Here is a 25,250-nt window from a genome sequence, read left to right on the forward strand (position 1 = left end):
TCAGTCTCGTTAGTAGAGATGGGAGAGAAAGTAATGTGTCACGAATGGGAGTTGAGTTAGCAACTAATTAAATTACATCCCATGACTGAATTGCCAAAGTTGTATCATGTTTCACTTCAAATATGATGCCTGTCGGTGTATACCTCCTACAGTCCATGAGGGAAATGTGGAGCTCTTAATTTTATCAGCCTAAAAAATTCCCTCCCATATGAAAGCTAAAGTAAAATTGTAATGGTAGCCACATCACAATGCAGAACTTTAAAGGTAGAGTCCCTGCTTCCTTAAAAAAAAATAGCCTAAAATGACAGTGTAAGCACGTCCATATGTTTTGAGTTGTTTTGAGTAGAGTTGTACTGTTACCAGTACCTTTCCATAAATCAGAGAAAATGTTGTCACAAGGCTGGGAAGGCATGAATGATGAGCCACAGCAAATAAGTTATCAACCGCTGGGCCCTGCAAGGATGTCAAATGGGCACTGGTGGTGGGCAGAATTCTAAAACATCCTCCAAGATGCTCCAACCCCTGCTGTGCATGCCCTAAATTAAGTTCTGTCATATGACACTGTTTAAAAAAGAGTGGTTCCCAGGTCCATCAACAAATTAATGGATAAAAAAAATGTGCTGTATATACACGATGCAATACTATTCAGCCATAAACAAGAAATCAAGAAAATAATTCTTTATTAAGAATGAAAATCTATCATTTGTGGCAACATGGAAGAGCTTGGAGGAGATTAAGTGAAATAGGTATAGAAAGATTAATGCCACACATTCTCACTGCATGGAGAAGCTAAAAAGTTGAGCTCATAATGAAGAGTAGAATTGTGGTTATTAGAGGCTGGGAAGGGTCAGGGGGCGGGGGAATATTGAGAAGTTGCTTTTTAAAAGGTATAAGATTACAGCTAGAGAGGAGGAATAAGTTCTAGTGTTCAGGCACGGTGAGGTTACTGTAATTAACAACAATGTATTGTATTTTTTTCAAATAGCTAGAAAGACAGATGGTTAACATTCTCAACACAAAGAAAAATAAATGTTTGAGGTGATGAATATGTGAATTACCCTGATTTGAATATTATACTTTGTACAAATGTATCAATATCACATTGTATCCCACAAATAGGTACTATTATTATGTGTCAATTGAAAATAATAATAAAACTGAAAACAGAAAAAGGAAATGAAAATGAAAGAAAGATTCCCCAGGCATGCCTGGCTTCATCATGGAAGCTTTCCAAAAGCAGAGTTTTCTCTAGTTGGTCGCTGAAATGGAAGTCAGAGTTTCAAAGCACGAGAAGGATTTGATGTGCGCTGCTGGCTTGGAGACAGAGAATTACAGATTGCAATAGCCTCTAGTTGTTGAAAGCAACTTCTTGTTGATAGCAAGGAAACGGAAGTCAGCTCTACAGCTATACGGAACTGAATATTGTCAACAACAGAAGGGGCTTTGAAGCAGATTTTTCTCTACAGCCACTAGATGAGAACTCAGTCCACCTTGACGTCTGCCTTCTGAAACCCTGAGACAGGCTGAATCAGGCTTTTAACGCCAGAAATGTGAAGTTAAAAAAATGGGTATTTTTGAGCACCTGAGTTTGTGATGATTTATTACGTAACAAAAGAAAACGGAAACTGTACTTCAATTATTGTTAGTATTTGAACTGCATAAAAGATTCAATTCTTTGGGATAATGGTGAGACGGACCAGATCAGTTTGCTTGGAAGATGGAACTGGAATGAAACATTAAAAAAATGGACTTCTGGCTGGGCGCAGTGGTTCACACCTGTAATCCCTGCAATTTGGGAGGTTGAGGCGGGCGGATCATGAGGTCAGGAGATCGAGATCATCCTAGCCAACATGGTGAAACCCCGTCTCCACTAAAAAAAAAAAAAAAAAAAAAAAAGTACAAAAATTAGCTGGACGTGGTGGTGGGCACCTGTAATCCCAGCTACTCAGGAGGCTGAGGCAGGAGAATCACTTGAACCAGGGAGCCGAAGGGTGCAGTGAACCGAGACCGTGCCACTGCACTCCAGCCTGGCGACAGAGCGAGACTCTGTCTCAAAAACAAACAAACAAAAAGTTGGCTGCTTTTGGCCTACCTTCGGAGACTTTGGCAAACCAGCTAAGGACTAGGAGAATAACATGATAGCTTCCAGCATAGGAGAATGTCAAATAGGAAGACAGTTTCCAGTATACCCAGGAAAACCTTTTATGAAAGAAAAATGATTAGAGAATTCCAGGCTATTGAAAATCCAGTTACATTTTAATATTATACTATGCTTGATAGTTAAATATGATTAACTTGATTCAAAAAGTAGAAAAGGAGAACTATGGGGAAATAGTTGCATTTAAAAGTAAAACTTTATAATCTTTCTTTCTCTTCCTCAGTCCACTTCCAAATAAATGGGAGGGAAAAAAACCTTGTTTGCCTTCATATTGTGTGGGAGAAATTGAACCATTTCTTCAGGAGATCAATTTATGTGTGACAATATTCTGAGTAGAGAAATTAAACAATTATGATCAAAACAAGTAATTTAACTGTCTCAAAGCCCCCAGTTCCCTAGGTTAAGGACCTGCTCTCAAATAAAACTAGTTTGGTATTTTTTTCTCAGTCTGCAAATTAAGATTCTTCAAAGGTCAATTAAAATCTTACTGTTGTTTTGCACTGAGGTAAATAAAGAGCTTTAAAAATGTTAAAATACTATATAAATTTGAAATAAATATGAAGCAACATCATTATTTCAAAGGGATGCCAGATAGGTATTTATAGTGAGGTGCAAAGTACTATTCAAGATAAATTCTCACTGAAATATTGTTGAAATTGAAAGTTCTAAATAAATATGTATTTATAACTTAAAGTGTAATATACAACTCCATTAATGGTAGGAAACAATTCATTCTCATTGGACATTCTGCAGTAAGCATTTGTACTGTTGCATCTGTCATATATTATGCAATTAGGCAGAATTTGTTGATAGATTAAAAAGAGAGTTTTAAAATTCAAAAATGCACTGATGATACTGTGAAATAATGAAAATCATTGGATCTAAATCTGTGAATTAAATGCAAAGATGCTCCAGAAATGATGGAAATAATGTCATAACAGTGTTGCAGTAGTGAATATTCTTTCACACTATCTGATTTCCCATGTAAAATGATTTGTTTGAAATTATCATCCAAATTTGTCTCAAAACTTGTCTAAAGTTCTTATGAATTATTTTCTTAATTTCAAAGATGCAAACTCTAAGGCAGAAATGACTTTTACAACAACACTTACTTTACATTTTACATATTATCTTACTCGCAATCACCGCTTCACTTTGTGTGCCACGATATTATTATTACTTGCATTTTACAAATAGGGAAATATATTGTTTACATTATACTATAATTTTTCTCATATAGTACCATTATAGATGGTTGCTTTACAAAAGAAAAAATGGATAAATTTAAAAAGTGGAATAAAGACATTAATTTTGCTAACATAAATCATGGTGCTATATACTCTAAGTCAATCCCAGATCAGTAATACAGGTATTTCTCTTTTTAAAAAAATTTATTTATTTTATTTTACTTTAAGTTCTGGGATACATGCGCAGAACGTGCAGGTTTGTTGCATAGGTATACATGTGCCACGGTGGTTTACTAAGAGTCTGAATCATAACTGTTGTAGAGAAATGGGTAATAAACAGAAATCTGAATTACTAAATGATCTGCTTTCCATGGCAATATTAAGCCACACAGAATAATTCTTATTGGCGATAGATATCTAAGATTTTGTAAAATTTTATTTGACTTTAATTCAACTATTAAAAATCAAGTTTACCTCTGGCAGTTTCCTAGAATTTAGACATCACAGCTTTACAGATCCCGTCCACCTGAAAGTCTTAACACCTAGTGCCTCTCACTAATCTCTGGTTTCGAGTTTTCCATTCATAACCAGACCATCCCTCTAGAGACACTCTACACAGATGGTGCATTAGGCTGTGGTCACATTCCCCACTCTTCATCCAACATAAACACAAACTTTTCATTTTCCATTTCTTTGAGTCTTCCCTGAGACACTTGCACGTGATAATATAAGTAAATCAATCAGTAAATGATTGTGAATTAAGGTGTCACTGTCCTAGAAACCGATATGTACATTAGTAAGTGCTTCATGTTCAAAAAACTGAGACCTCTTCCAGATAAGAGATTGAAGATGGATGAATACATTAATTAATAGATAAGATACCTTAATCTAAACAAATCATGATCACTTTGGGAACTTCCAGCAGGTATTTCAAGAGACACCAAGCCCTTTAACAGCTTTCACATCTCACCACATACGTGCTCATCCAAGCATCCATTTCTTCTTGGAATCAAAATGAGGGTACAGTGTCCAACAAAACATTATGCCCATGTGCCATTTCTGCATTTACCAATGCCTTTCCTTCTAGTTTTGAAGAAATGGTGTATTTATAGATGGCTGTTTTTCACAAGGATGCCTTTCTTTTCCCCAACTGTCTCAGATGTTTGCTTTACCTAAAGATAAATACTGCCAATGCCAAACAAAGAGAATAAAGTGATGTTTTCAGTGTTGGGTTATGTAACAGGGAATTTAGAAGTGAGATTGGTCCCAATACAAGCATCGCTTTTCTGGCATCATGTAGTTTTTATCCCTAGAACTTCACATCGTTCTATCTTCATTCATCCTTCTAAGGGATTTTATTTATATTTTCTTCCCTGTAGACAGAACTCATATTTATTTTATTAAAATGTCTATAAACTGCTTCTTTTTCATCTGCTTAGAAAATTAAGGAAAATTTATTAGCTGATTCTATGTAAATTGCTCTAGTTCAGTTTTCATTGAGGATAAATTTGTTTTGAATATCTGCTATGACAATTATATACAGCTACATTTTCAACCCTAATGCATTTTTAATAACTTCCTTCAGCAGCTAGTGATTTGAATTTCAAATTTCTTTCTGCCAAGAAGTTTCTAAAAAGTATATACCATTTTCTAGCAGTTTCATATAAAAATTGATTTATGCTGCAAGATCTCTCTCACAGTAAACATATCAAATGTCTAAATGATACCATTAATACTCATAAGCTAATACACAAAAACTTCTGTGATATGGGATGTTCCAGATAGGGCAGAACACAAAGTTAAAGTTGGTAAAGAAATAATTGTATCCTTAGCTTATTTTTTTCAGAAATCTCTCATTTAGGTTGCAAACATTTTATTCATTTGATTGATTATTTTAATTTATCGCTATTGAGTGTTATAGCAGATTTTAGGTTATATCAAAGTAACTGGTTAGTTACATGTTTACGATATTTAAACACTCACAAATAGAACAGTTTGAGAAATCCACACTAGTCTATCTCTCTAAGCCATCTTGATAATGAATATTTTTTCCTAATTCTGAAGATCCAATATTTGGACTGGCCATTAATTAGCTAAGAGAAAACAAAGATTTTGCAACTCGCCTTTCTCATAAAAGGAGCTTCCTTTATTTACCTGACTCTCAGAGGCAGATATGACCAAATTTACAACTTAGCCAATGTTCGCTTCTGAAGAAAAAGGACTACTGAGTCTAGAAATAGAGCAAGCCATGAGGAATTATGGTTTAGTCCATGATTTTGTAAGAGCAAGAGTACACTGGAGCATAAAAATATTTAAAAACTTCTGTGATATTTTTTGCCTTGATGGCTGATTGTCTAGGCCTTGGACAAAGTAACACCATCTGATCCCGATGGTGACATTCAAGTCACCCACAGCCACCTGTCCTGTCCCACGGAGATACCCACAGCCTCCAATAATGTGCTTTCTCCTTCTCCTTTGTAAATATCAAAATTTTTAAAGTTTTCTCTTTGGTAAAATAAATATATTCCCTCTTTAGAATTATTACTATTTCCTTGGTATTGATAATTACTATAACCTTTGTGGTTTAGTCTTTTAACATTTATTCCACTAACAGCTACTCATTTAAGTGGCACTCTTCGCAATTTTTAAAATCATTTCTTAGATTAGTTGTTTTTTTTTCCTGTCAGGGATCAACGTTTTTTATTTGTAGCTCTCAATAATCTTAGAATTGAAATACCTGTGAAATACCACGGATGTTACTCTAAGGCTGATACCAAGCCCCATGCCATTTAGAGAAAAGGGCTTATTACAAAGTTTACTTTTGCATGGATCTGCTTTTACAGATGGGCTTTGATATACACCCACCTTAACCTTAATTCTATTCAGTAGGTTTCCTGGGCAATTTCACTACAATCTGCTGTACTTCTAATTGCTTAATGAAAATATATACCTGAATATACCAAGATGCCTCATACTATGCCAAGGATGACATTTTTCTTCACCAGTGAAAACTGCTCCTCCTCATATGGTAACTGTTTCTGTGAATGGGAAATCATTCATTCACCACCCTGTCTTGAAAAGATCAGAACTTTCATTCCTCTCTCTTCTATTTCCCCTATACACAGTCAGTCACAAAGTCTTTTTAAAAAGTTTTATTTGTATAAATTTAGGGAATACCTGTGCGGTTTTGCTACATGAATATGCTGTGCAGTGGGGAAGCCTGGGCTTTTCACCATGGCCTGAGGAGTGTACACTGTATCCATTAAGTAAGTAATTCTACTTGACTGTGCCTGGAAAATGTCACCTAAATCTATCTCCTCCTTTCCATTCACCTACCTTTCTCCATTCAGGACTCTGACATCTATTTTTGGGAAGTGGAAATATTATAATATTTAATTAGTTTCTCTGTTACGTAGTGTATTGCCCTATCCATTGGTTGTGACACCACAAAAATGGATTTTTTCTGAAATACGTATTTGAGAATATGACAAAGCATTTTAACCCTGTCACAACTCACCTATTGCCTAAAGATAAAAACTAAACTCATAGTAAGGTATTTATACCCCGTTATTGCCCCATGCACTTCTTTTGGGCTCATCTTTCCCACTCCAGGCCTCCTTTCAGAACCTGTCAACACTAGATGACTCAAATTCTCTTCAAATTATCGTGCAATGTAGCTTCTCAGTACTTGTGGTCACATTTTTCGTCATATAATGCATTCCCCCCATTATTTTACTTTGTCAAAACTAATTAAACTTAAGCAGTCCCTTAAGTGTCAAGTCCTTGGTAAAGTCCTAGTTGCCAGAAGCAGAGTGAACTGTTCCTGTGAACTTTTAATATTGTATTCTGCATTTAATCATATTTTGTTATAGTTAGCTATTTATAAACCTTACTTCATCAGATTGTAAAATTTCAAAACAATAATGGTAATAACTCTTAGTGTTGATTGACTCCTCCAAACACTCTTAAAATTTTTATATGTAGAACCTTATTCAAGTCTCCTACTGGTCCTAGAAGATTAGGACAATTACTGTACCTAGTGTACAAACAAGAAGAGTATCCTCTTCATTTTCTGAAACTTGGGGTCTGCGTTATCACTACACATGGTAGTCTCATAAAGATTTATATTACATTATATGATTATATTCATAATCATATTGCATTCATCATATATGAACTGGGCTTAACAGCAACTCCCCAATAAAGAAAGCAGATCTCTTTTCCTTTGTAGCACAGAGGCAACAACTTCTAGAAATAGATGTGTCCACATGTTACTTATCTCACTCAACAAGTGCATATATTTATATTGATGGCTTTTACCTTAATTTGAGCAATTCAGAGTTGCTTAATAGTAATATAATTTTAATGACTAGGAAGAGTAGATCATATTTGAATGATAAAGAGTAGCATTATAGAATAACAAAAGAATGGTGAAAGAGAATTTGAGGAAAACCAGATGTACATCCTAAGGGAAAAAGAGAAACAGAAATTATGATCATTGAACTAGTTTAGATACTGGAAAGAAGAGACATAGTAAGGCTGAGACAAAGACACACGTCTTAGGTAATATTTACTAAACTAAAATCAAAATCAGAAAAGGGGGCCTTGTATACACTCCTAAAAAAAAAAAAAAAAAAAAAAAAAAAAAAAAAAAAAAAAAAACCTTAGAATTTTGCTACTGATGAATCATACCTATGTTATTTTTCCATGTCAGGATTGATTGAACTTCGCTGTTTTGGTTCACGATCCGTCACAGAAAAAAATAAAATAAAATTCCTGAAGGGAAACTTAAGTCACTGGGAAAGTGAATTAGCCTTTCCAATGTTATGAAAGGAAAGTTGTAATAATAAAAACTTTCACCTTCATAGCATTGCCAAAGAAGGTAAATTTTAGCTGTCATATCTACTGAAGATAGTTACAAAAGAGCTTCAGGGAGCTTCAATTTAAAAAGTCTGTAGTTTTTAATTACAAGATGATTCCCTTAGCTGTTTCTGTTCTCGTTGTGTTCTTCATGCTGTTTTGCCACTTCATTTTCACACATTGGAGGGAAAAATCACACACAGAGTGTGTGTGTTTCTGAAATATTGATCACAGTTTTCCAATATTAATTTTTATCCAACCTACTTATATCAATACTCATATTCTCTTCCAGGTTTTTTGGTAGAATTAATGAAGTATCCCAGGTTCTGTCAAAGACAAAACCCTATAATTATGCACATAAACTTTCTCCTCATCACATTTCCTGCTTACTAGATCATTCCCATAGGCCTACAGGTGTGTTACCTGGAGGTAACATATATGTCATATTTGAAAACACACCTGCTACATGTTGTGGCTCAAAACTTCTCGAAAACGTTTGCTAAGTAGCTGACTCTTACTCATCCGTCATTCTCTTATAGGCTCCTTCAAGTAAACTTAGTCCCCATATTTGAATGAAACAGCTTTTGTCAAAGTCATCAAGGACCTCCGTGTGGTAAATACAATGGTCTCCTTTCTTTCATATTAATCTCTTGTTGGTGTTACCCATAATACCATTTGCTCATCTTTATAAGTAGTTTTCTCTTGATTTCCAATGATCTACTCTTAATGTTATTTTTCACGTTTTACTGTTTTTTTTCCTAGACTTACATTCTGTCCCTTTTTCCTTCACTAGTCTTCCAAACGTTAGATTGCTAATTCTTCATTTTCTTCTCTGTCTTTTCCAAGGACATTTTATCCAGAACTATAGCATAAGGTACTATCAATATGCCAAAGATAACCAAAGGAACAACTTTAGCAGTGACATTTCCCTCACTTCAGCCCATAACTACTTACCTAATTGACTACTTGACATTTCAGTTTGAATGCCTAATAGGCATTTGAAATTTAACATACATAAAGTAAAAGCTCGTGATTTTTACCCAAAGCCAGATCTTCTAGGCTTCCTCATCTCCATGAACCGCATCATCCTTGACATTGTTGCTCAAGCCCAAACCCCAGGATCATGCGTGAGTTCTACCTTTCATTCACACCGGACACTTAATTCATAAGTAAGTCCAACTTACACACCATATCCAAAATACTTACACATCATATCCAAAATTCATCCTTTTACTCAAAAACAATGAAATTAGGTTTATTGTGATCTATTTTTATTATCTTTCAGTTTAGAATATTCGCCTTTGTGATATCTACTTAGCCCTTTTCCATATTGCTCCTTGGTGTATGCTAATTTTCCAATGTTTAGAGCTTTCTAGATAATACATTGTTATTGATTTCTCATTTAAAACATCTATGGTCAAAGAACACAATACTTTTCAGTTTATTAGGACTTGTTAATATTCTTGAATGTGGTCTACTTTGTTGACCATAACATGTGCACTTGAAAGTAACCTGTATTCTATAGTTGTTTTGTGTATTGGTATAAAAGTATCAAGTCAAAGTGGTTGATTGTGTTAAGTCTGATCTCATGTCCTTGCTGACACATATTTTTTTTCTAGCTAGTCTATCATTTGGTGAGAAAGGGAGGGGGTTAAAATATTCAATAGAGTTGTGAAATTGTTTCTTTCTCCCTTTAAATCTGTCAAATTTGCTTCATGTATTTTTAAGTTCTGTAATTAGTTCCATAAAATTTGTGATTTTTATTTGTCCTGATGAATTGATACTGTTGTCATCATGAAATAACCTGTTTATCTTTGGTAATACTCTTTGTATGGAAGTCTATTTCATCTGATTTAATACAGCCACTCCAAATTTCTTACGATTACTATTTTCATGGTCAATCATTTTTTCCTTTTTTCATTTGCATTCAGCCTATTTGTATATTTAATTTGCATTTTTTGTAGACAGCCTATTAGGTTTTGATTTATTTCCATTCAAATAATTTTTCCTTTTTAATTAGAATGTTTACTAACACAATGTAATTATTCATGTGATTGACTTTAAATAAACTATTTTCTTCTTTGTTTACATTTTTGCATATTTTTGTTGTTGTTTTACCTCTTTTCTCCTTTCCTATTTTCTTCTGGAATTTTTGAATGTTTTTTAAAATTCAATTTTAGTTTATTCACTTTTGAGCTATATATTTTTATATTAATTTAAAAATATTATTCTAAGGATTACAGTAAACTCCTTAATTTTTCCAAATCTACTTATACTTAATATAATACCACTTTATGTAAACCATGAAAATCTTACAATGGTGTGAGTCCGTTTTACTCACCAACATCTTTACATTATATTGATCACCTATATTACATATTCATACATTATAAATCATGTATACATATATAATGGCAAAGTTAGTATTTTATATTTGCCTATGTATTTATCATTCTTGATTCCCTTCATCTATTCCTGAAGAGTCAAGCCCTCTGGTATAATTTGCCTAAAGAACTTGCTTTACCACTTTTGGAGTATAGATCTGAAGGAAACAAACAACTTTAGGTGCTTTTTCTTTTTAACCTGGAAGTGATTTTATCTCACCTTCGATTTGAAGGATATTTTTGCCAGACATAGAATGTTTGGCTGAAGATACGTTGTGTTTTTTGTCACCCTAAAGATGTTCCACAGCCTCTTCTGGCTTCCAAGATCACTGCCCTCAGGATCACTGGCCCCCAGTATGTCATGTCATTTTTCTCTGGCTGCTTTGAAGATTTTCTTTCTCTTTTATGAAAGACCTAGTAGGTATGATTCTTTTTCCAAACATCCTGCTTCAAGTTCACTGAATTTATTAAATCTGTGAATTCATGTCTTTCACCAAATTTGGGAATTTTACAGCCATTATCTTTTTCAAAAATTTTTCTGCCTCATTCTCTTCTTTCTTTGCAATGGGAATACTAACTAGGAAATTGTCCCTTAAGTCCTAGAAGCTGTTTTACTTCTTTGTTTTTCAAAAATTCTCTTTTTCATAGCCAGTGATTTTTTTGTTGTTGTTGTTCTATCTTCAAGTTCACTATTTCTTCTATTATTTTCTTCCTGCTATTAATCCTAACCAGTGAAATTTTAATTTTGGATGTCTTGTAGTTCTAAAATTTCCATTCAGGATTTCTCTTTTTTCTCCTTTTTGCAGGTGAATTTTGTTTTTGCTTTTTTAAAAACTGTATTGTTTAACTTTTATTTTAGGTTAGGGGTGTATGTGTAGGTTTGTTATATAAGTAAACTTGTGACTGGGGGTTTGGTGCATAGATTATTTCATCACCCAGGTACTAAGCATAGTACTCAACAGTTTTTTTTTTTCCTGAAACTTCCTTCCATCCATCCTCCTCCTTCAAGTAAACCCCAGTGTCTGTTGTTCCTCTCATTCTGTCCATATGTTCTCATAATTTAGCTCTCACTTGTAAGTGAGAACAGGTGGTATATGGTTTTCTGTTCCTGCATTAGTTTGTTAAGGATAATGGACTCCAGTTCCATCCATGTTATATATGATCTTGTTCTTTTTTCACAGCCACATAGTATCCATATGTACCATATGGTGTATATGTATGACATTTTCTTAGGTTGGTTCCATGTCTTTGGTATTGTGAATAGTGTTGTGATGTACATACGTGTGCATGTGCCTTTATGGTAGAACTATTTATATTTGGATTTCTTAAAAAATTTTTTTTTTGTTTTTCTGTCAAAAATACTTTTTTTTTAAATTAAAGGAGTAATGAAATTTTCATTCACTTCATCAAGCATAGGCATAATAGCTGTTTTTAAATCCCATTCTGATAATTCAGAATCTGAATCATATCAGGTTGAACATTTGCTGATTTTCTTTTCCTTTTAGATTGGACTCCATTTTCATAGTATTTTTTATCTTGAGGAATTTTGGATTTTATATTGGACATTGTAATTGTCATGTGTAGCCTCTGGATTCTGTTACATTTCTCTGAGATGGTTACTGTTTTGTTTCAGCAAGCAATTCCCCTGCTTCGACTGAACTGCCAAATGCTATACCTGTAGTGGGGTGTGGCTCAAACTTCAGTCAGATGCTTAAGCTTTAGTTGTGAGTTGCTTTCAATTTGCCACTTCATAGCTGGTTCAAGGGTCAGCCACACTCTCATTCTGAGTTTATGTACATATTTATGAGCTCCCCTTCTCTAGCATTCTCTTTGGTGGAGTTCCTTCCTCCCTTTCTGGCAGCCTAGGTTTCTCCTGGTTTCTGAACGATGATGCCAAGTCTTTCTGTGGTGGTTTTAGTCAGTGGTTCCCAACCTGTTTGGCACCAGGGACAGGTTTCATGGAAGACCATTTTTCCATGGACCAGGGGGTTGGTGGGGGCTAGGGGACAGTTTCGGGATGATTCAAGGATATTACATTTATTGGGCACTTTATTTCTACTATTATTACATTGTAGTACATAATGAAATAATTATACAACTCACCATAATGTAGAATCAGTGGGAGCCCTGACGTTGTTTTACAGCAACTAGATGGTCCCATCTGGGGGTGATGGGAGACAGTGACAGATTATCAGGCATTAGAGTCTCATAAGGAGCCCACAGCCTGGATCCCTTTCATGTGTAGTTCACAATAGGGTTCATGCTCCTATGAGAATCTAATGCCACCACTGATCTGACAGGAGGTGGAGCTCAGGTAGTAATGCCAGCCACAGGGAACAGCTGTAAATAAACACAGATGAAGCTTTGCTCCCTTGTCCGCTGCTGCTCACCTCCTCCTATGCAGCCTGGTTTCTAACTGGCCACAGACCAGCACTGGTTCATGCCCTGGTTGTTGGGAACTGCTGGTTTTAGTCATCCCATTGCCATGGCCAATATTGCTTTGGTATGACTACATCTGCCCCCAGCCTAAAGCTGCACCCAGAGAAAGGGAGAAGTTGTCATTCACTTGTTTCCAGACCTGACATCCCCCCACAAATGACTTGCTTTTTTCGGAGACCCAGGGACTTGTTTGTTTTTGTATTTTGTCCAGTGTTAGATAAATGGATGTGTTTGGTCAAGAACAGGCCGAGGTAAACAGCCTGCATAACTCAGCAGGATTGAAGTGCAGGCGCACAATTCCATGCATTATGTAAACACAGCTATGTAGCCATAACATGGGAAGGTTCATCACCTGGCTCGGAGCCACTATTGTTTGCAAAAGGTATAACTGCCCTGCTGACACTGTGCATATGGCATGCCCAGAGGAAGAAAGAGAGCCAGAGTAGTCTTTGCAAAATATGTTCGTTTTGTAGTCGAACACTGGGGAGTCAGGACACAGGTCGGGCTTGTACCCAGGCAGACAGTGAAGCTGCTGACTCTGTAAGGGAGAGCCAGTTGTCTGAAGGTAGGCAGCATGGAGCCAGAAACCAGCTTGGGCTGAGAGGGAGAGAGTGACGCTGCTGACCTTGTAAGGGAGAGCCAGCCATGCAGCTGTGAGTGGGAGCAGCAGGAGCCACAGAGGCTGCTGAGAAGGTCACAGCTGGAGCAAGCAGCCGAGATAAACGTGGACAATGTAAGTAAGCTGCTGATGAGACAGACAGTGTGAGAGAGCTGCTGAATAAAGCCATGTGTCATCTACCTGTCATTTCTTGAGTGTTCTTCCAGCTCCCTAACCCCAACCACTCATTCCCCTCGGACCTCAGCTGGGGCTTGAACCTGACATCCAGAGTTTCTATATGTCATCTGTGGGAGAATTATACTGTCAGAGGATCACTGTTGTATACAGGAAATGAAAACACAAAGTGGTATTTTAAGACTATAATGCCAGACCCGGGCTTAAAACCCTGTCATTGACTCTCATCACTTATAGTTTAATTCAGTTTTCATGACCTCTTTTCCTACACTCCAGTCACAACGATCTCTTTCAGATCCTTGATCACACTGAATTATTTCTATCTCATTTTTATTGGTAATGGTTTTTAATTTTTTTTCTTTCTTCTTGGAATTATCTTTCTTTATATCACTGAATTTAAGGACTGACTCTTTTTTTTCAGATGAGTCTTAGCCTACTCATATCTATAGCTGCTATCTATTAATTCTGTATTATATTATCCTATTTTTAAAAAAGATGCATTTATTACATATTTACATTGTTTTATGTTATTAAGAAGTAAAGATCAATGATAGACTAGAGCACCATCTTTCCAATACTGCATCCCCAGTGCATGGCCCAGTGCCACATTCATGGTAAGGGCTCCATAAACATGTCTGATGATAATGAGTTGGAGTTCCATACCAGGCTAACGGATAGGCCATGTTTTGACAATTCACAGAATAACTCAAGGAATGAAGTTTGCCTTGAAATTCACAGCTCACAGTGGAAGCCAAATGATTTTTAATGAGGCCGTCTGTAAGATAAATAGGAGTTAGCATTTTCTGTAACTCTGAGCACTGCTGTGGAGTGCCTGTGATTGCCTCTGTAGGGTAAGGAGTGGGCAAGGTAGCAAAAAACAAGAGAATATAAAATAAGGAGGAAGGGCTGTTACACATGCCTCCTAGAGATGACCCTTTTTCTTCATTTGGCTGACACATTACCACCACTGGTTTGGCCATTCAAATATCATCTTTGCAGAGAAGTTTTACCTGAGTTCCAAATTAGGTAAAATACTCTTTCTTCAGCAATCTGTGAATACTTCTCCATCTGTACCTGCTATGTTGAATTGAAGTTACTTGTGTATTTGTGTCTTTTCCACTAGAATGCAAGCTTTTTCAGGGCAAGACTGTGTCTCACGCATCTTTGAATTCCCAACCAGGAGTGGAATGCCTAGCATAGAGCAGATACTCCATGCCCACCTGTGTCCAAATTACCAATCCTTATAGTGAGGTTAGAGTACTAGAGTGTGTCTATTTTTTTTGAATAAAAGATAGCTGAGTCCAGAGATAAGATAACGCTTCTTGACAATTTTTCCTGTTTCATTTGTAAGTAAAAATAAAGCAAGCTGTACTGGCTAGAGAGTTCCAACTAGTATGTCACTAACCAGCAGGCAGGAACTCTGACCAGGCATTCAAAGAAGATATAATATGCTCAGCCCATCAAAATTTTACTCACAAACTAAATATCATGGGCTCACATTTTTACAACCGGCAGTTCCTCATTAAGTTAGGCTTAACATTATTGCCCAAGTCATAATCATAGTTATAACACAAACATACCAGTAAGCTTTAGAATTCAAATTGCATATAATTAGATTGAGAAGTATTATACTGGCTGTTTTATGATAGCATATATCACATAATCTTTAGAGATATATAACAATTTTAAAATTCATCTACTCATGAGAAAACCAAACATCCATGAGCTAGTAAGTGATGGGACAGAAACCTTAACTTGTATTCTCTGGCAGTAAATCTATATTAATATATGGAATAACTTCAAAGGGTATGGTAGCTCATGTCTGTAATCCCAGCACTTTGGGAAATCAAGGCAGGAGGATTGTTTGAGATCAAGAGTTTGAGATCAGCAACATAGCAAGACCAATGTCTATTTATATTTAAAATATTTTTAAAATTATATATATGTGTGTTATATATATATTTTTTATATATATATATATAGACAGAGAGAGAGAATGGTTCCTAGACAGTTTTACAAACTCCAATTTTAAATGGTTACTAGTTAATATTCATAACTAATAGTAATAAATGCTAGTTATTGTCAAATAATCTATTTTTCAAAAATAAATTAGAACAATATATTACATAAAATAAAATTCCACAAATTCATTACATTATCAAGGAAAACTTACTCTATGTATGACCAATGAGAAATTAAAATCTTTACCGAGCATTATACCAGTAAGCAACACTGTTCTACCACTCTGAGTTTTGATCACAAATCCTTTGCATCATTATAAAATACCTAGCTGTGTTCTGATGTTATCATGAAAGATATATTTAGCATCATTTTGGCGTTATGCTTTACAGTCTTTTAATTCTTAGGAAATTGATATTTTATTCCTACTATTTATGTCTTATCTCTACACATCGGCATATTCGATGATCCTTTTCTTGTTAAGGAGTTTACAAAACAGCAAATGCCATATATGTTAACAATATCGTTAGCACTGTTAAAGGCAGCCCCCTAAATTTTATCTAGTAAATATTGTTCACAGTTTATATCAAGTAACAAATGCATAATGAACCTGAATAGAGAGAAAATACCTACTCAGCACCTTAGAAAATGATTTGGTTGAGTTATGAGTCATCTCATTTTGCAAAGTAGCAATAAAAATGGGTCTTTGATTTTGCAGAGGTACCACTGGCATTTACAACAGATAATTAAAATAAAGGAGAAAAATAACATTTGCATTTTATCAAAAAAGGGCATTTTTCCCAAGCCATTAATTTTTGCCACTTCAGATTTCATCTATCAAAGAAATATCTCCACAAGTCCTCAAGGGCCCAGTTATTCCCCAGGGACTCCCAGGACTGTGACTTACCTTATGAAAGTTTCTGAAATAAGCTGCCTTTTCATCTGGAAATTTTTCTAACCTTCTGGGTCCTTTGCTAGAAGCCTTCTTGAAAACCAACCAGCATCGTCTGAAAATCTGAAAGCAAATAAAAGAATCCCATTATTCATATTTTTACATGAGTTTATGACATCAGGAGTTTATTGATTCAATTCATCAACTTTTTAAGTGCACTTCACAGAGAGGAACTGTTTTTTATTGACAAGCACGTTCTTAATTAACATTATAGTTTTCTTTAAATACAATATTTCATGTAAAATTTTTTCTGAAAAGATTTTGTTTTGAGGTTTTCACTGTGCTGGCTGGTTTTAGTAGTCTTTAATATAACAAAATCATCTGGATATCAATATCATATAAATTGCTTATCACCATTCTAGTGACAGACAATGTCTCCATCTTCCATGCTAGTGCAATGGCAGGTTAATAAAGTTAAGTTAAGCACTTACATAATATTTAATTTCCTATCTTCGAAAAAAATCACATTCAAAAATTTATCTTGTAGAATTTTAGATTTTTAAAAATAGATGTTCATTAATAATTTTGAAAGCAGCAATAAATATATTTTTATTATAAGCACATCTGTCTCACACTTTTTAACTTTTGTAATAGGAAGTATTTACAAAATACTTATGTGCAACAAATTAAAATTTATATACATATTTAATCCTCATAATGAAATGAGATAAAAATAGGCATTACTTTCATTTCAAGATAAAGTTTGTGCCAATGTCAGGATTTGAACACACACAGTCTGAATCTTAAGCTTTGATTTAAAAAAAGCAAGACTACTAATAATACTAAAACAAACCATAATTTCTGAACCTTGCCTTTATTTTATAGGACTGATTACTATTGGATCTGTAGATTGTTCATTATCTATTTTCCACCATATCACACTCTCTCAACAGGTATGTTTGAAGACAAGGTAATAAAATAAATCTTTCTTTCCAATAACTGAAGGAGTCTAAAAATGCAAATTGGCCACAACTTTTAAATTTCAAAGTTTAGTGTATTCTTTGCTGGTGGATAATTTCTTTACGCCCATAAGGAAATCGATAGAAGGAAACTTCTGAAATCTAGATCACAATATTTCTCTTCTATGTCTTCATTTAAATTGCAAAGTTGTCACATTATGTTTGTTTGTTTTTTTTTTTTTTACAAATATAGTCCAGATAATATAATTCCTTTGAAGTGTGCATTGCTTATTATTCACTAGAAGAGTCTTTTCCATGTTAAAAGGCATTCTTGCAACTATCACATAAAGGCCTCTCATTATAAAAGTAGAACAACCAAGCGTACACATACTTTGATTTTACTCTTTCTTTCTTACATCCTCTTCAGGAGCCTTGAAAAGCATGTGCAGGATAATCCTGAACTTCCTGCACACATGAACATGCCTCTCCTCTGCCTGGATCAAACGCCTCCTAACCATGCACCTGAAAATTATGAACTAAATTACTCCTTTAGAGCTCCTGGTGTTCTTTCTACATACATCTCCTGTATTTCACACATAATATTATAGTTATGTCCTTATTTGGCCCCTCACTGATCCTCACCCCCAGAGTGAAATGTATTTAAAAAAATAGATGATTAGAATATGATCAGCATATGGTTTATTTAGCTTTAATTAACTTAATTCTACATAGATTTATTTAGTGCTGTAGAATTCTGCTTTTGGACTTAAATGAAGTAATTACATTTCAAGTGGTAACAGATTTTGGAAATGCAAACATCTAAGAAGAGACAGTTTGGTACAGTGGAAACTTAATAGAACTCTAGAATCAGACAGACACAGGTTTACATTATGGCCATGCCACTTACTAGCTGTGCAACCTTACACAAATCACTTAGTGTCTTAGCTAATAAAGAAGAGTACCTCATGAAACAGAGGGAGGATTTACCAAGATGGGCTTATGTTCTAATACACAGAATACTCTCCACAAGGCTCAGCCATTTCTCAAGCTCCTTTTTCTTATAGAGTAGATACAATTTTCTGCACAAGACAAAGCCATATGAGGGGATACTTTTTTCCTAATGATATACAATTCTAATAAATATTCAGCTTCAGAATATTCAGATGTAAATATTTTGCAACCAGAAAAATTAGAGCACCATATAATTTTTTTAAAAAATAGAAAGCATATTAATTATCTCCCAAGTACAGATAGTGAAACTACAAATATTGGACTTGGAATTCCAGCTCAGCCCCTTGCTGGAGCCACATAACTTTGGGCGGGGCATTTATCTCTCTGAGCTTGTGTCCTTAAATTAGCTTGAAGACAATTAAGTGTTAAGTGTTAAAAAATTAGGTATATAAAGCTCATGCCGCAGTGCATAACAGGTAGTCAATATACACAGGGTATTTTAATACAAAATGGATAAAATGCTCTTAGCAACAGACCTTGTTCAGCACACCTATAACCACTGTTGGTATTTACATATACTGTAAAAATTATTGCTTGCATCAACATAGTTTTAAAGATTTCAAATGATTTTCATAATTATGAGAATTATGTTTTATATAATATCAATAAAACCATTTATTCCATTGAATACACATATGAGTTCCTGCTATATTTCACAGTAGTTTGGAATATTTGTTAAGCAATATAACTCTTTATATTGACATTCACTAATATACGACTGAAAAGAAAGGAACAAAAAATTGGCATCAAATTTGGTTTTCCTAAAATTGCCCTCTTCACCATATAGCATGAAATAATTTTGGGGCAGGAAAAATCATTTCACTCAGTCTTTAGTACAATTCATACCTTTGTATTAGAATGCAGGATATTATATTGTAATATCAAAAAACATAGTTTTTTAATCACAAAAATTTAATTTTTAGTGCAGTTTCTGCTATTCATTAAACAACTTCACTTGCAGAAGTTAAATTAAGATCAATATACCTCATGAAGATGCTCTTTGAGCATTACAAGACATAGCCTGAAGAAAGCATCTAGCATGTAAATTTGAAAAGTAATCCACAAACTCTTACCTGAAACTCTTGGGTTTCTGATACTGCCATGACTGAACTGCGTCCCCACAGAATTCATCTACTGATGCCCTAACTCCCAAGGTGCTAGTATCTGGAGATGGGGACTTTGGGAAGTAAGTAGGGTTAGATGGTCATGAAGGTTGGGCTTTGATAATGGGATTAGTGCTCTTACAAGAAGACACAGGAGAGAACTTGCTTTCTCTTTCTCTTCTTACTCAGAAGAGGTCATGTGAACGCACAGTGAGAATATGGCCATGTGCAAGCCAGGAAAAAATCCTTCACCAGAACCCAACAGGGCTGGTACCCTCATCTCAAACTTGCAACCTCCAGAACTGTGAAAAAAAAATAGATTTCTGTGGTTCAAGCCACCATGTATATGATATTCTGTTACAGAAGCTGGAAGTGACTAAGATACTTTCAGATATCTTTTTTTAAAACTAGCATTGATGGTAGGATAGTGCTGGTTGTGGTAGTTGTCAGAGTAATAATATTGGGGAGGTAAAAAACAGTTACATGAATCTACGATTTGAGAGACTGCTAACAGAAAAAGAATATTATCTGCAAAGTGGGATGTATAGAGATGATCAATATTTGATCTTTTAGCTATTCATTAATGGATTTGGAGTCTTAATTGAGAAGTAAAATTGAGACTCAAATCCCTAGTAATATAGTTGTTGTCTTTTTGTACAGAGCAATGCTTTGCCCTGTACTCTCTGTCACTTGTTACTCATAGCTTGGGAACAATCTTAATGTTAAATGAAACCTTACAGTATTTGTGGAAATATGTAAATACACATACTCGCTGACTGTAATTTCCCATCTGATGTTACCGTATTTTCTATTAAACAGTGACCTAAACGTGAGCCAGAAGGCATAAGTATTTCTATTTAGGCACTCAATATTGTTTTAAAATAAACCTAATAGATAATAAGGAGGAAATAGATTTAATAATTTTGACAATGTCTTATCTCCTTACTATTACATTAAGAAAGGCAACCATGCAGAGATAAGACTGATTTTTATAGATTCTATGTAGTAAACCATTTACCAAGTTGAGGTCCTTAAGTTATTATTATTTTTTATCTTGTAATAAGTTTAGGTTTATAAACAGTTGTCAAAATGGTGGAGTTCCTGTATGCTCTATACAGCTTCCTCTAATATTAGCATCATATATAGCAATGGTAAGTTTTCAAAACGAATGTACTAATATTGGTCAAATACTATTAACTAAAGATTCTGCTCAGATTTTGCCAGATTTTTCTCGTCCTGTTCTGTTTCAAGATCTAACACAGGATACCAAGTTGCATGTAGTTGTTCTGTCTCCTTAGTCTCCTCTGATATGTGACACTTTGTTTTTCGTGACCTAAACAGTTTGGAAGTCTAATGGTTAGGTATGTTGTACAATGTTCTTCATTTCTGTTTGTCTTAATTAAGTTACGTTTGATGTTTTGAAAGTCTAATAAAAATCTCATAATCAAATAATGAAAGCATACACTTTACTAGGGAATATGAATTCACCATGGCTATGGACTAGTTATATTTTGATCAGATTCTGGCTGAATTTAAACTTAAAGTAGCAAAAAAAAAAAAAAAAAAAAAATTAATAAATGCAGAGTTCCATCTTCTATCCCTCTTTGGACACAGTTTTTTAAAGTATTTTTGCTTTTTTTTTTTATTAGTATTATTATACTTTAAGTTCTAGGGTACATGTGCATAACGTGCAGGTTTGTTACATATGTATACTTGTGCCATGTTGGTGTGCTGCACCCATCAACTCGTCAGCACCCATCAACTCGTCATTTACATCAGGTATAACTCCCAATGCCATCCCTCCCCCCTCCCCCCTCCCCATGATAGACCCAAGGGCACTGGTGTGGAGAATTTGCAAGTGTCATTCTGTGTCAATGTAAAATCAAATTAAGCATGAGTCAGCACACTAAAAGTCGCCTCCGTACCAGAAGTATAAAATAAGCAGAAGTATAAGGAGATCACCTTTTTGTACTCTTCATCAAACCAGATTTTATTAGTGCATTAGGATCTGCTTTAGGCCCTATAACTGATGCCTTATGTGAGAGTGCTGGAGACATTCCAGGACTGAACAGCAGAAATGACTGCCTGAGACCAGGAAATCACTCCTTGGAGAAAAAAGAATAATAAAGGAATAGGTTTTATTTTGCTTGTAAATGAAAGATACAAATTCTTTGAGTACATGAAAAAGCACCACATAAATGAAATGCGGTACCTTATTTTTATTTGCATCCCATGAGAATGGGACATAAATTAATGACCTCCATTAGCAGTAGGTGGGAGGAGATGGGGTAGTCTCTTCAGGTACTACTTGGCTCTTCAAGGGCATCTCAAGGTACAGAGGCCATTTGGCTGGTTAACAACAGAACCTATTGCTTATAAGAAAAACGTACCTTCCCAGTGTCTGTCTTATAGCAGATGACATTCCTGCCTTCCCCATCATTTCAGGATACTGTACCACTTTATCCTGGGGGATTAACTGATTTCACTTTCTCATTCAAAACTATTTCCTAAACATGTCAGTTATTTCATCATAACAGGCTCCTAGGTGCCCCTCCGATTCTCATATAGAAAATTCCATGTTGTTGCTAGGACTCCAGGAATTCCCAGGATCACAGCTGGTCCACACCTTCAGCTTTCCACTGTGTTAACCAGCCAGCCAGCATGCCATAATTAAATACCTTCTTAATCCCCTTCCACTTGATGAAAACCATTTTACCGCATAGCAAATCTCTTTTCCTTAGTTCTTTCTCCTTTTCAAGGTGATTTTACACAAAGGATATCCTGTTTCCATTTAAGACCCACTGTGAAGTAGGTGGCAGATTTCTTGGCTTCAGTTCATAGCCATAATTACGTTATTTAGCTAGAACTCATTCACAAGCTCTGCCTTAACCAGAAGTTGGATTTAATGGGACTGTTTTATCACAAACTGTTGACCTTATGAACCCTGTACTTCAAGTAGGATTTTTGGTTAGAAACTCGGAAGAATTTTCAATTATAGAAGTTGTCAAACCTGAGAGTCCATTGCTCTAAAGGGGATGTTAGAAAGTTTGTTCCTTGAGATCTAAAAAATTATAGAAGGAAGTGTCACAGCTGGAGTGGCTAAGTTTGTGTTCCCTTCTGAAAGCAAGATACCATATGAATGACATCTTGGGGAATAGGATTTAATTATTAATTTATAACTGTGTATCAGACGAACACATTAAGACAACAAATAAACAAATAAGCAAAGCCCATCCAGAAGAGTTATTTACAGGTTTACGTTATGAGTAATTCCAGCTACTTGGTCTTAAGTGTTTGCCCTTTGACAAAATGTGTGTAGTACCATTGAAAGACACACTTGGTTTGTGTAAAAACGTAGTCAATGCACAGGATTAACTTTAATGCACTGATGAGTTTAGCTATCTTTTCAATAGAAAAATGAGTTTTGCTCTATCTTAATACTAGCTTATATTTAATGGCTGTTAAATAGATGGATAGATAGATCCATAGATAGACACACAGATAAATATAATGCTACAATCCCTCTTATTCACTCATTTATTCAAAAATTACTTGACAGTTCTACATTATCTGGATAGAGTAATAAAAAAGAATTTAAACAAATAAAATACTAACAAAAACCAAGTTTCTGCCCGGATAAAAACAAAGTTCCAGCTGCATGAAACTACCATTTCAATATGGTAGATGGGTGGACAGTAAATAAATAAGCACATTTGTAAATAGTTTTTGTGTGTGTGTTGTTTTTGTTTTTGTTTTGCTATGTGCTATGGAGGGAATTATGCACAAGGATGCAGAAGTTTTTTTGTGTGTGTGTGGTTTTTGTTTTTGTTTTGCTATGTGCTATGGAGGGAATTATGCACAAGGATGCAGAAGTTTTTGTGTGTGTGTGTGGTTTTTGTTTTTGTTTTGCTATGTGCTATGGAGGGAATTATGCACAAGGATGCAGAAGTTTTTTTTTGTGTGTGTGGTTTTTGTTTTTGTTTTGCTATGTGCTATGGAGGGAATTATGCACAAGGATGCAGAAGTTTTTGTGTGTGTGTGTGTGTGGTTTTTGTTTTTGTTTTGCTATGTGCTATGGAGGGAATTATGCACAAGGATGCAGAAGTTTTTGTGTGTGTGTGTGTGTGGTTTTTGTTTTTGTTTTGCTATGTGCTATGGAGGGAATTATGCACAAGGATGCAGAAGTTTTTGTGTGTGTGTGTGTGGTTTTTGTTTTTGTTTTGCTATGTGCTATGGAGGGAATTATGCACAAGGATGCAGAAGGGAACATTGGGTGTGGTGAGGAAAGGCTCAACCCCCAAGGAGACTTTTAGGAGCAGCATTAGAGAACATGAAAGAATGAGTGATGCAGACATCTGAGGAAAGAGCCTTTCAATCAGAGAGAATTGCACACGCAAATACCCTGACGTGGGAGCTTCTGAACTGCTTCAAGAGCTGCAAGGGGCCAGTGTGGAGGGCAGGGAATCAGAACAAGGTGGCTGGAGTTCAGAGAGACAGGGACAAGTCAGGTCTGGAAGGGATCTTGGCTTTTACTCTCTGATGCCATTAAAAGCTCTAAGCAGTGAGAGAACACAATAGAACTTAAATCTTAACAAAAAGGAACTGATGTAACTATATTAATATCAAAGTCTACTTTAAGGCAAAATGTATTATTAGAGATGGAGACACTTTGGAATGATCAGAGGTTAATTCAACAGAATGTGTAAACTCTTCTGAATTTATATGCATTCATGAATGTAGCCTCAGAATTGTAAATCAGAATTGACAAAAACCGACATGGCCAAGATAACGTGTTTTCTTTGTTTGTTTAAAATGTCAGTATCTGCTAGAATGATCATATACAAATCAGGAAAGATACACAGTATCTGAGCAAAAATATTTATCAAATTGATTAAATAGACCTCTGCAGAACGCAGTACCCAAAGATTGCATAATATAAATTATTTTCAAGCTCACACAGAACATGAGAGAAACTGATTATATATTTGGTTACAAACCAGAAAATTCAAAGGATTCAAATAAGATTGGATAACAAGATGGTAAGACTTGCTATATAGAATACCAAGACCAATTAGAAGATACAGTAATTAAGACGCTGCAGAATCAGGGAAATACAAATAGCTCAGTGGAACAGAACCGTCAGTAAACACATATATGGATATCTGATTTATGACAAAGGGAACACTTCAAAGCAATGGCAAAAGACTTTTTAATATGTAGCTCTGGGATAGTTGGATAAATATTTTGAAAACAAAGTGAAAATTGATCTTTTCCTGACATGATATCCCAAAATCAGTGGTAGGTGTATTCTTTTTTTCTTAATGTAATAAAATACTACACCTATTTTAAAAAACTGCTACGATGCCCACTCAACAGGACTTTTGCTCTTTAAAGCATGTTACTCTTCTGCAAAATGGTGACATTTACATTTTCAGTCTTAGGAATCAGGTGGATCCTTAATATTCACGTAAAAGTTCCAGTAATTAAAGCTTTTTGAAGAAAATA

General features: G+C 35.1%; 1 protein-coding gene across 1 annotated transcript in view; it reads right to left on the bottom strand.

Moving 5' to 3' along the window:
• The window catches only part of DOK6 (docking protein 6), a 435,054-nt gene that overhangs the window by 262,295 nt on the left and 147,509 nt on the right, over nucleotides 1-25,250 (bottom strand). Inside the window, exon 2 of the mRNA XM_008013818.3 lies at nucleotides 16,688-16,795. Within this exon, the coding sequence (XP_008012009.1) occupies nucleotides 16,688-16,795 (108 nt within the window). The remainder of the gene's footprint in view (nucleotides 1-16,687; nucleotides 16,796-25,250) is intronic.

The sequence above is a fragment of the Chlorocebus sabaeus genome, chromosome 18 (assembly GCF_047675955.1).
Source record: "Chlorocebus sabaeus isolate Y175 chromosome 18, mChlSab1.0.hap1, whole genome shotgun sequence".
Lineage (NCBI taxonomy): Eukaryota > Metazoa > Chordata > Mammalia > Primates > Cercopithecidae > Chlorocebus > Chlorocebus sabaeus.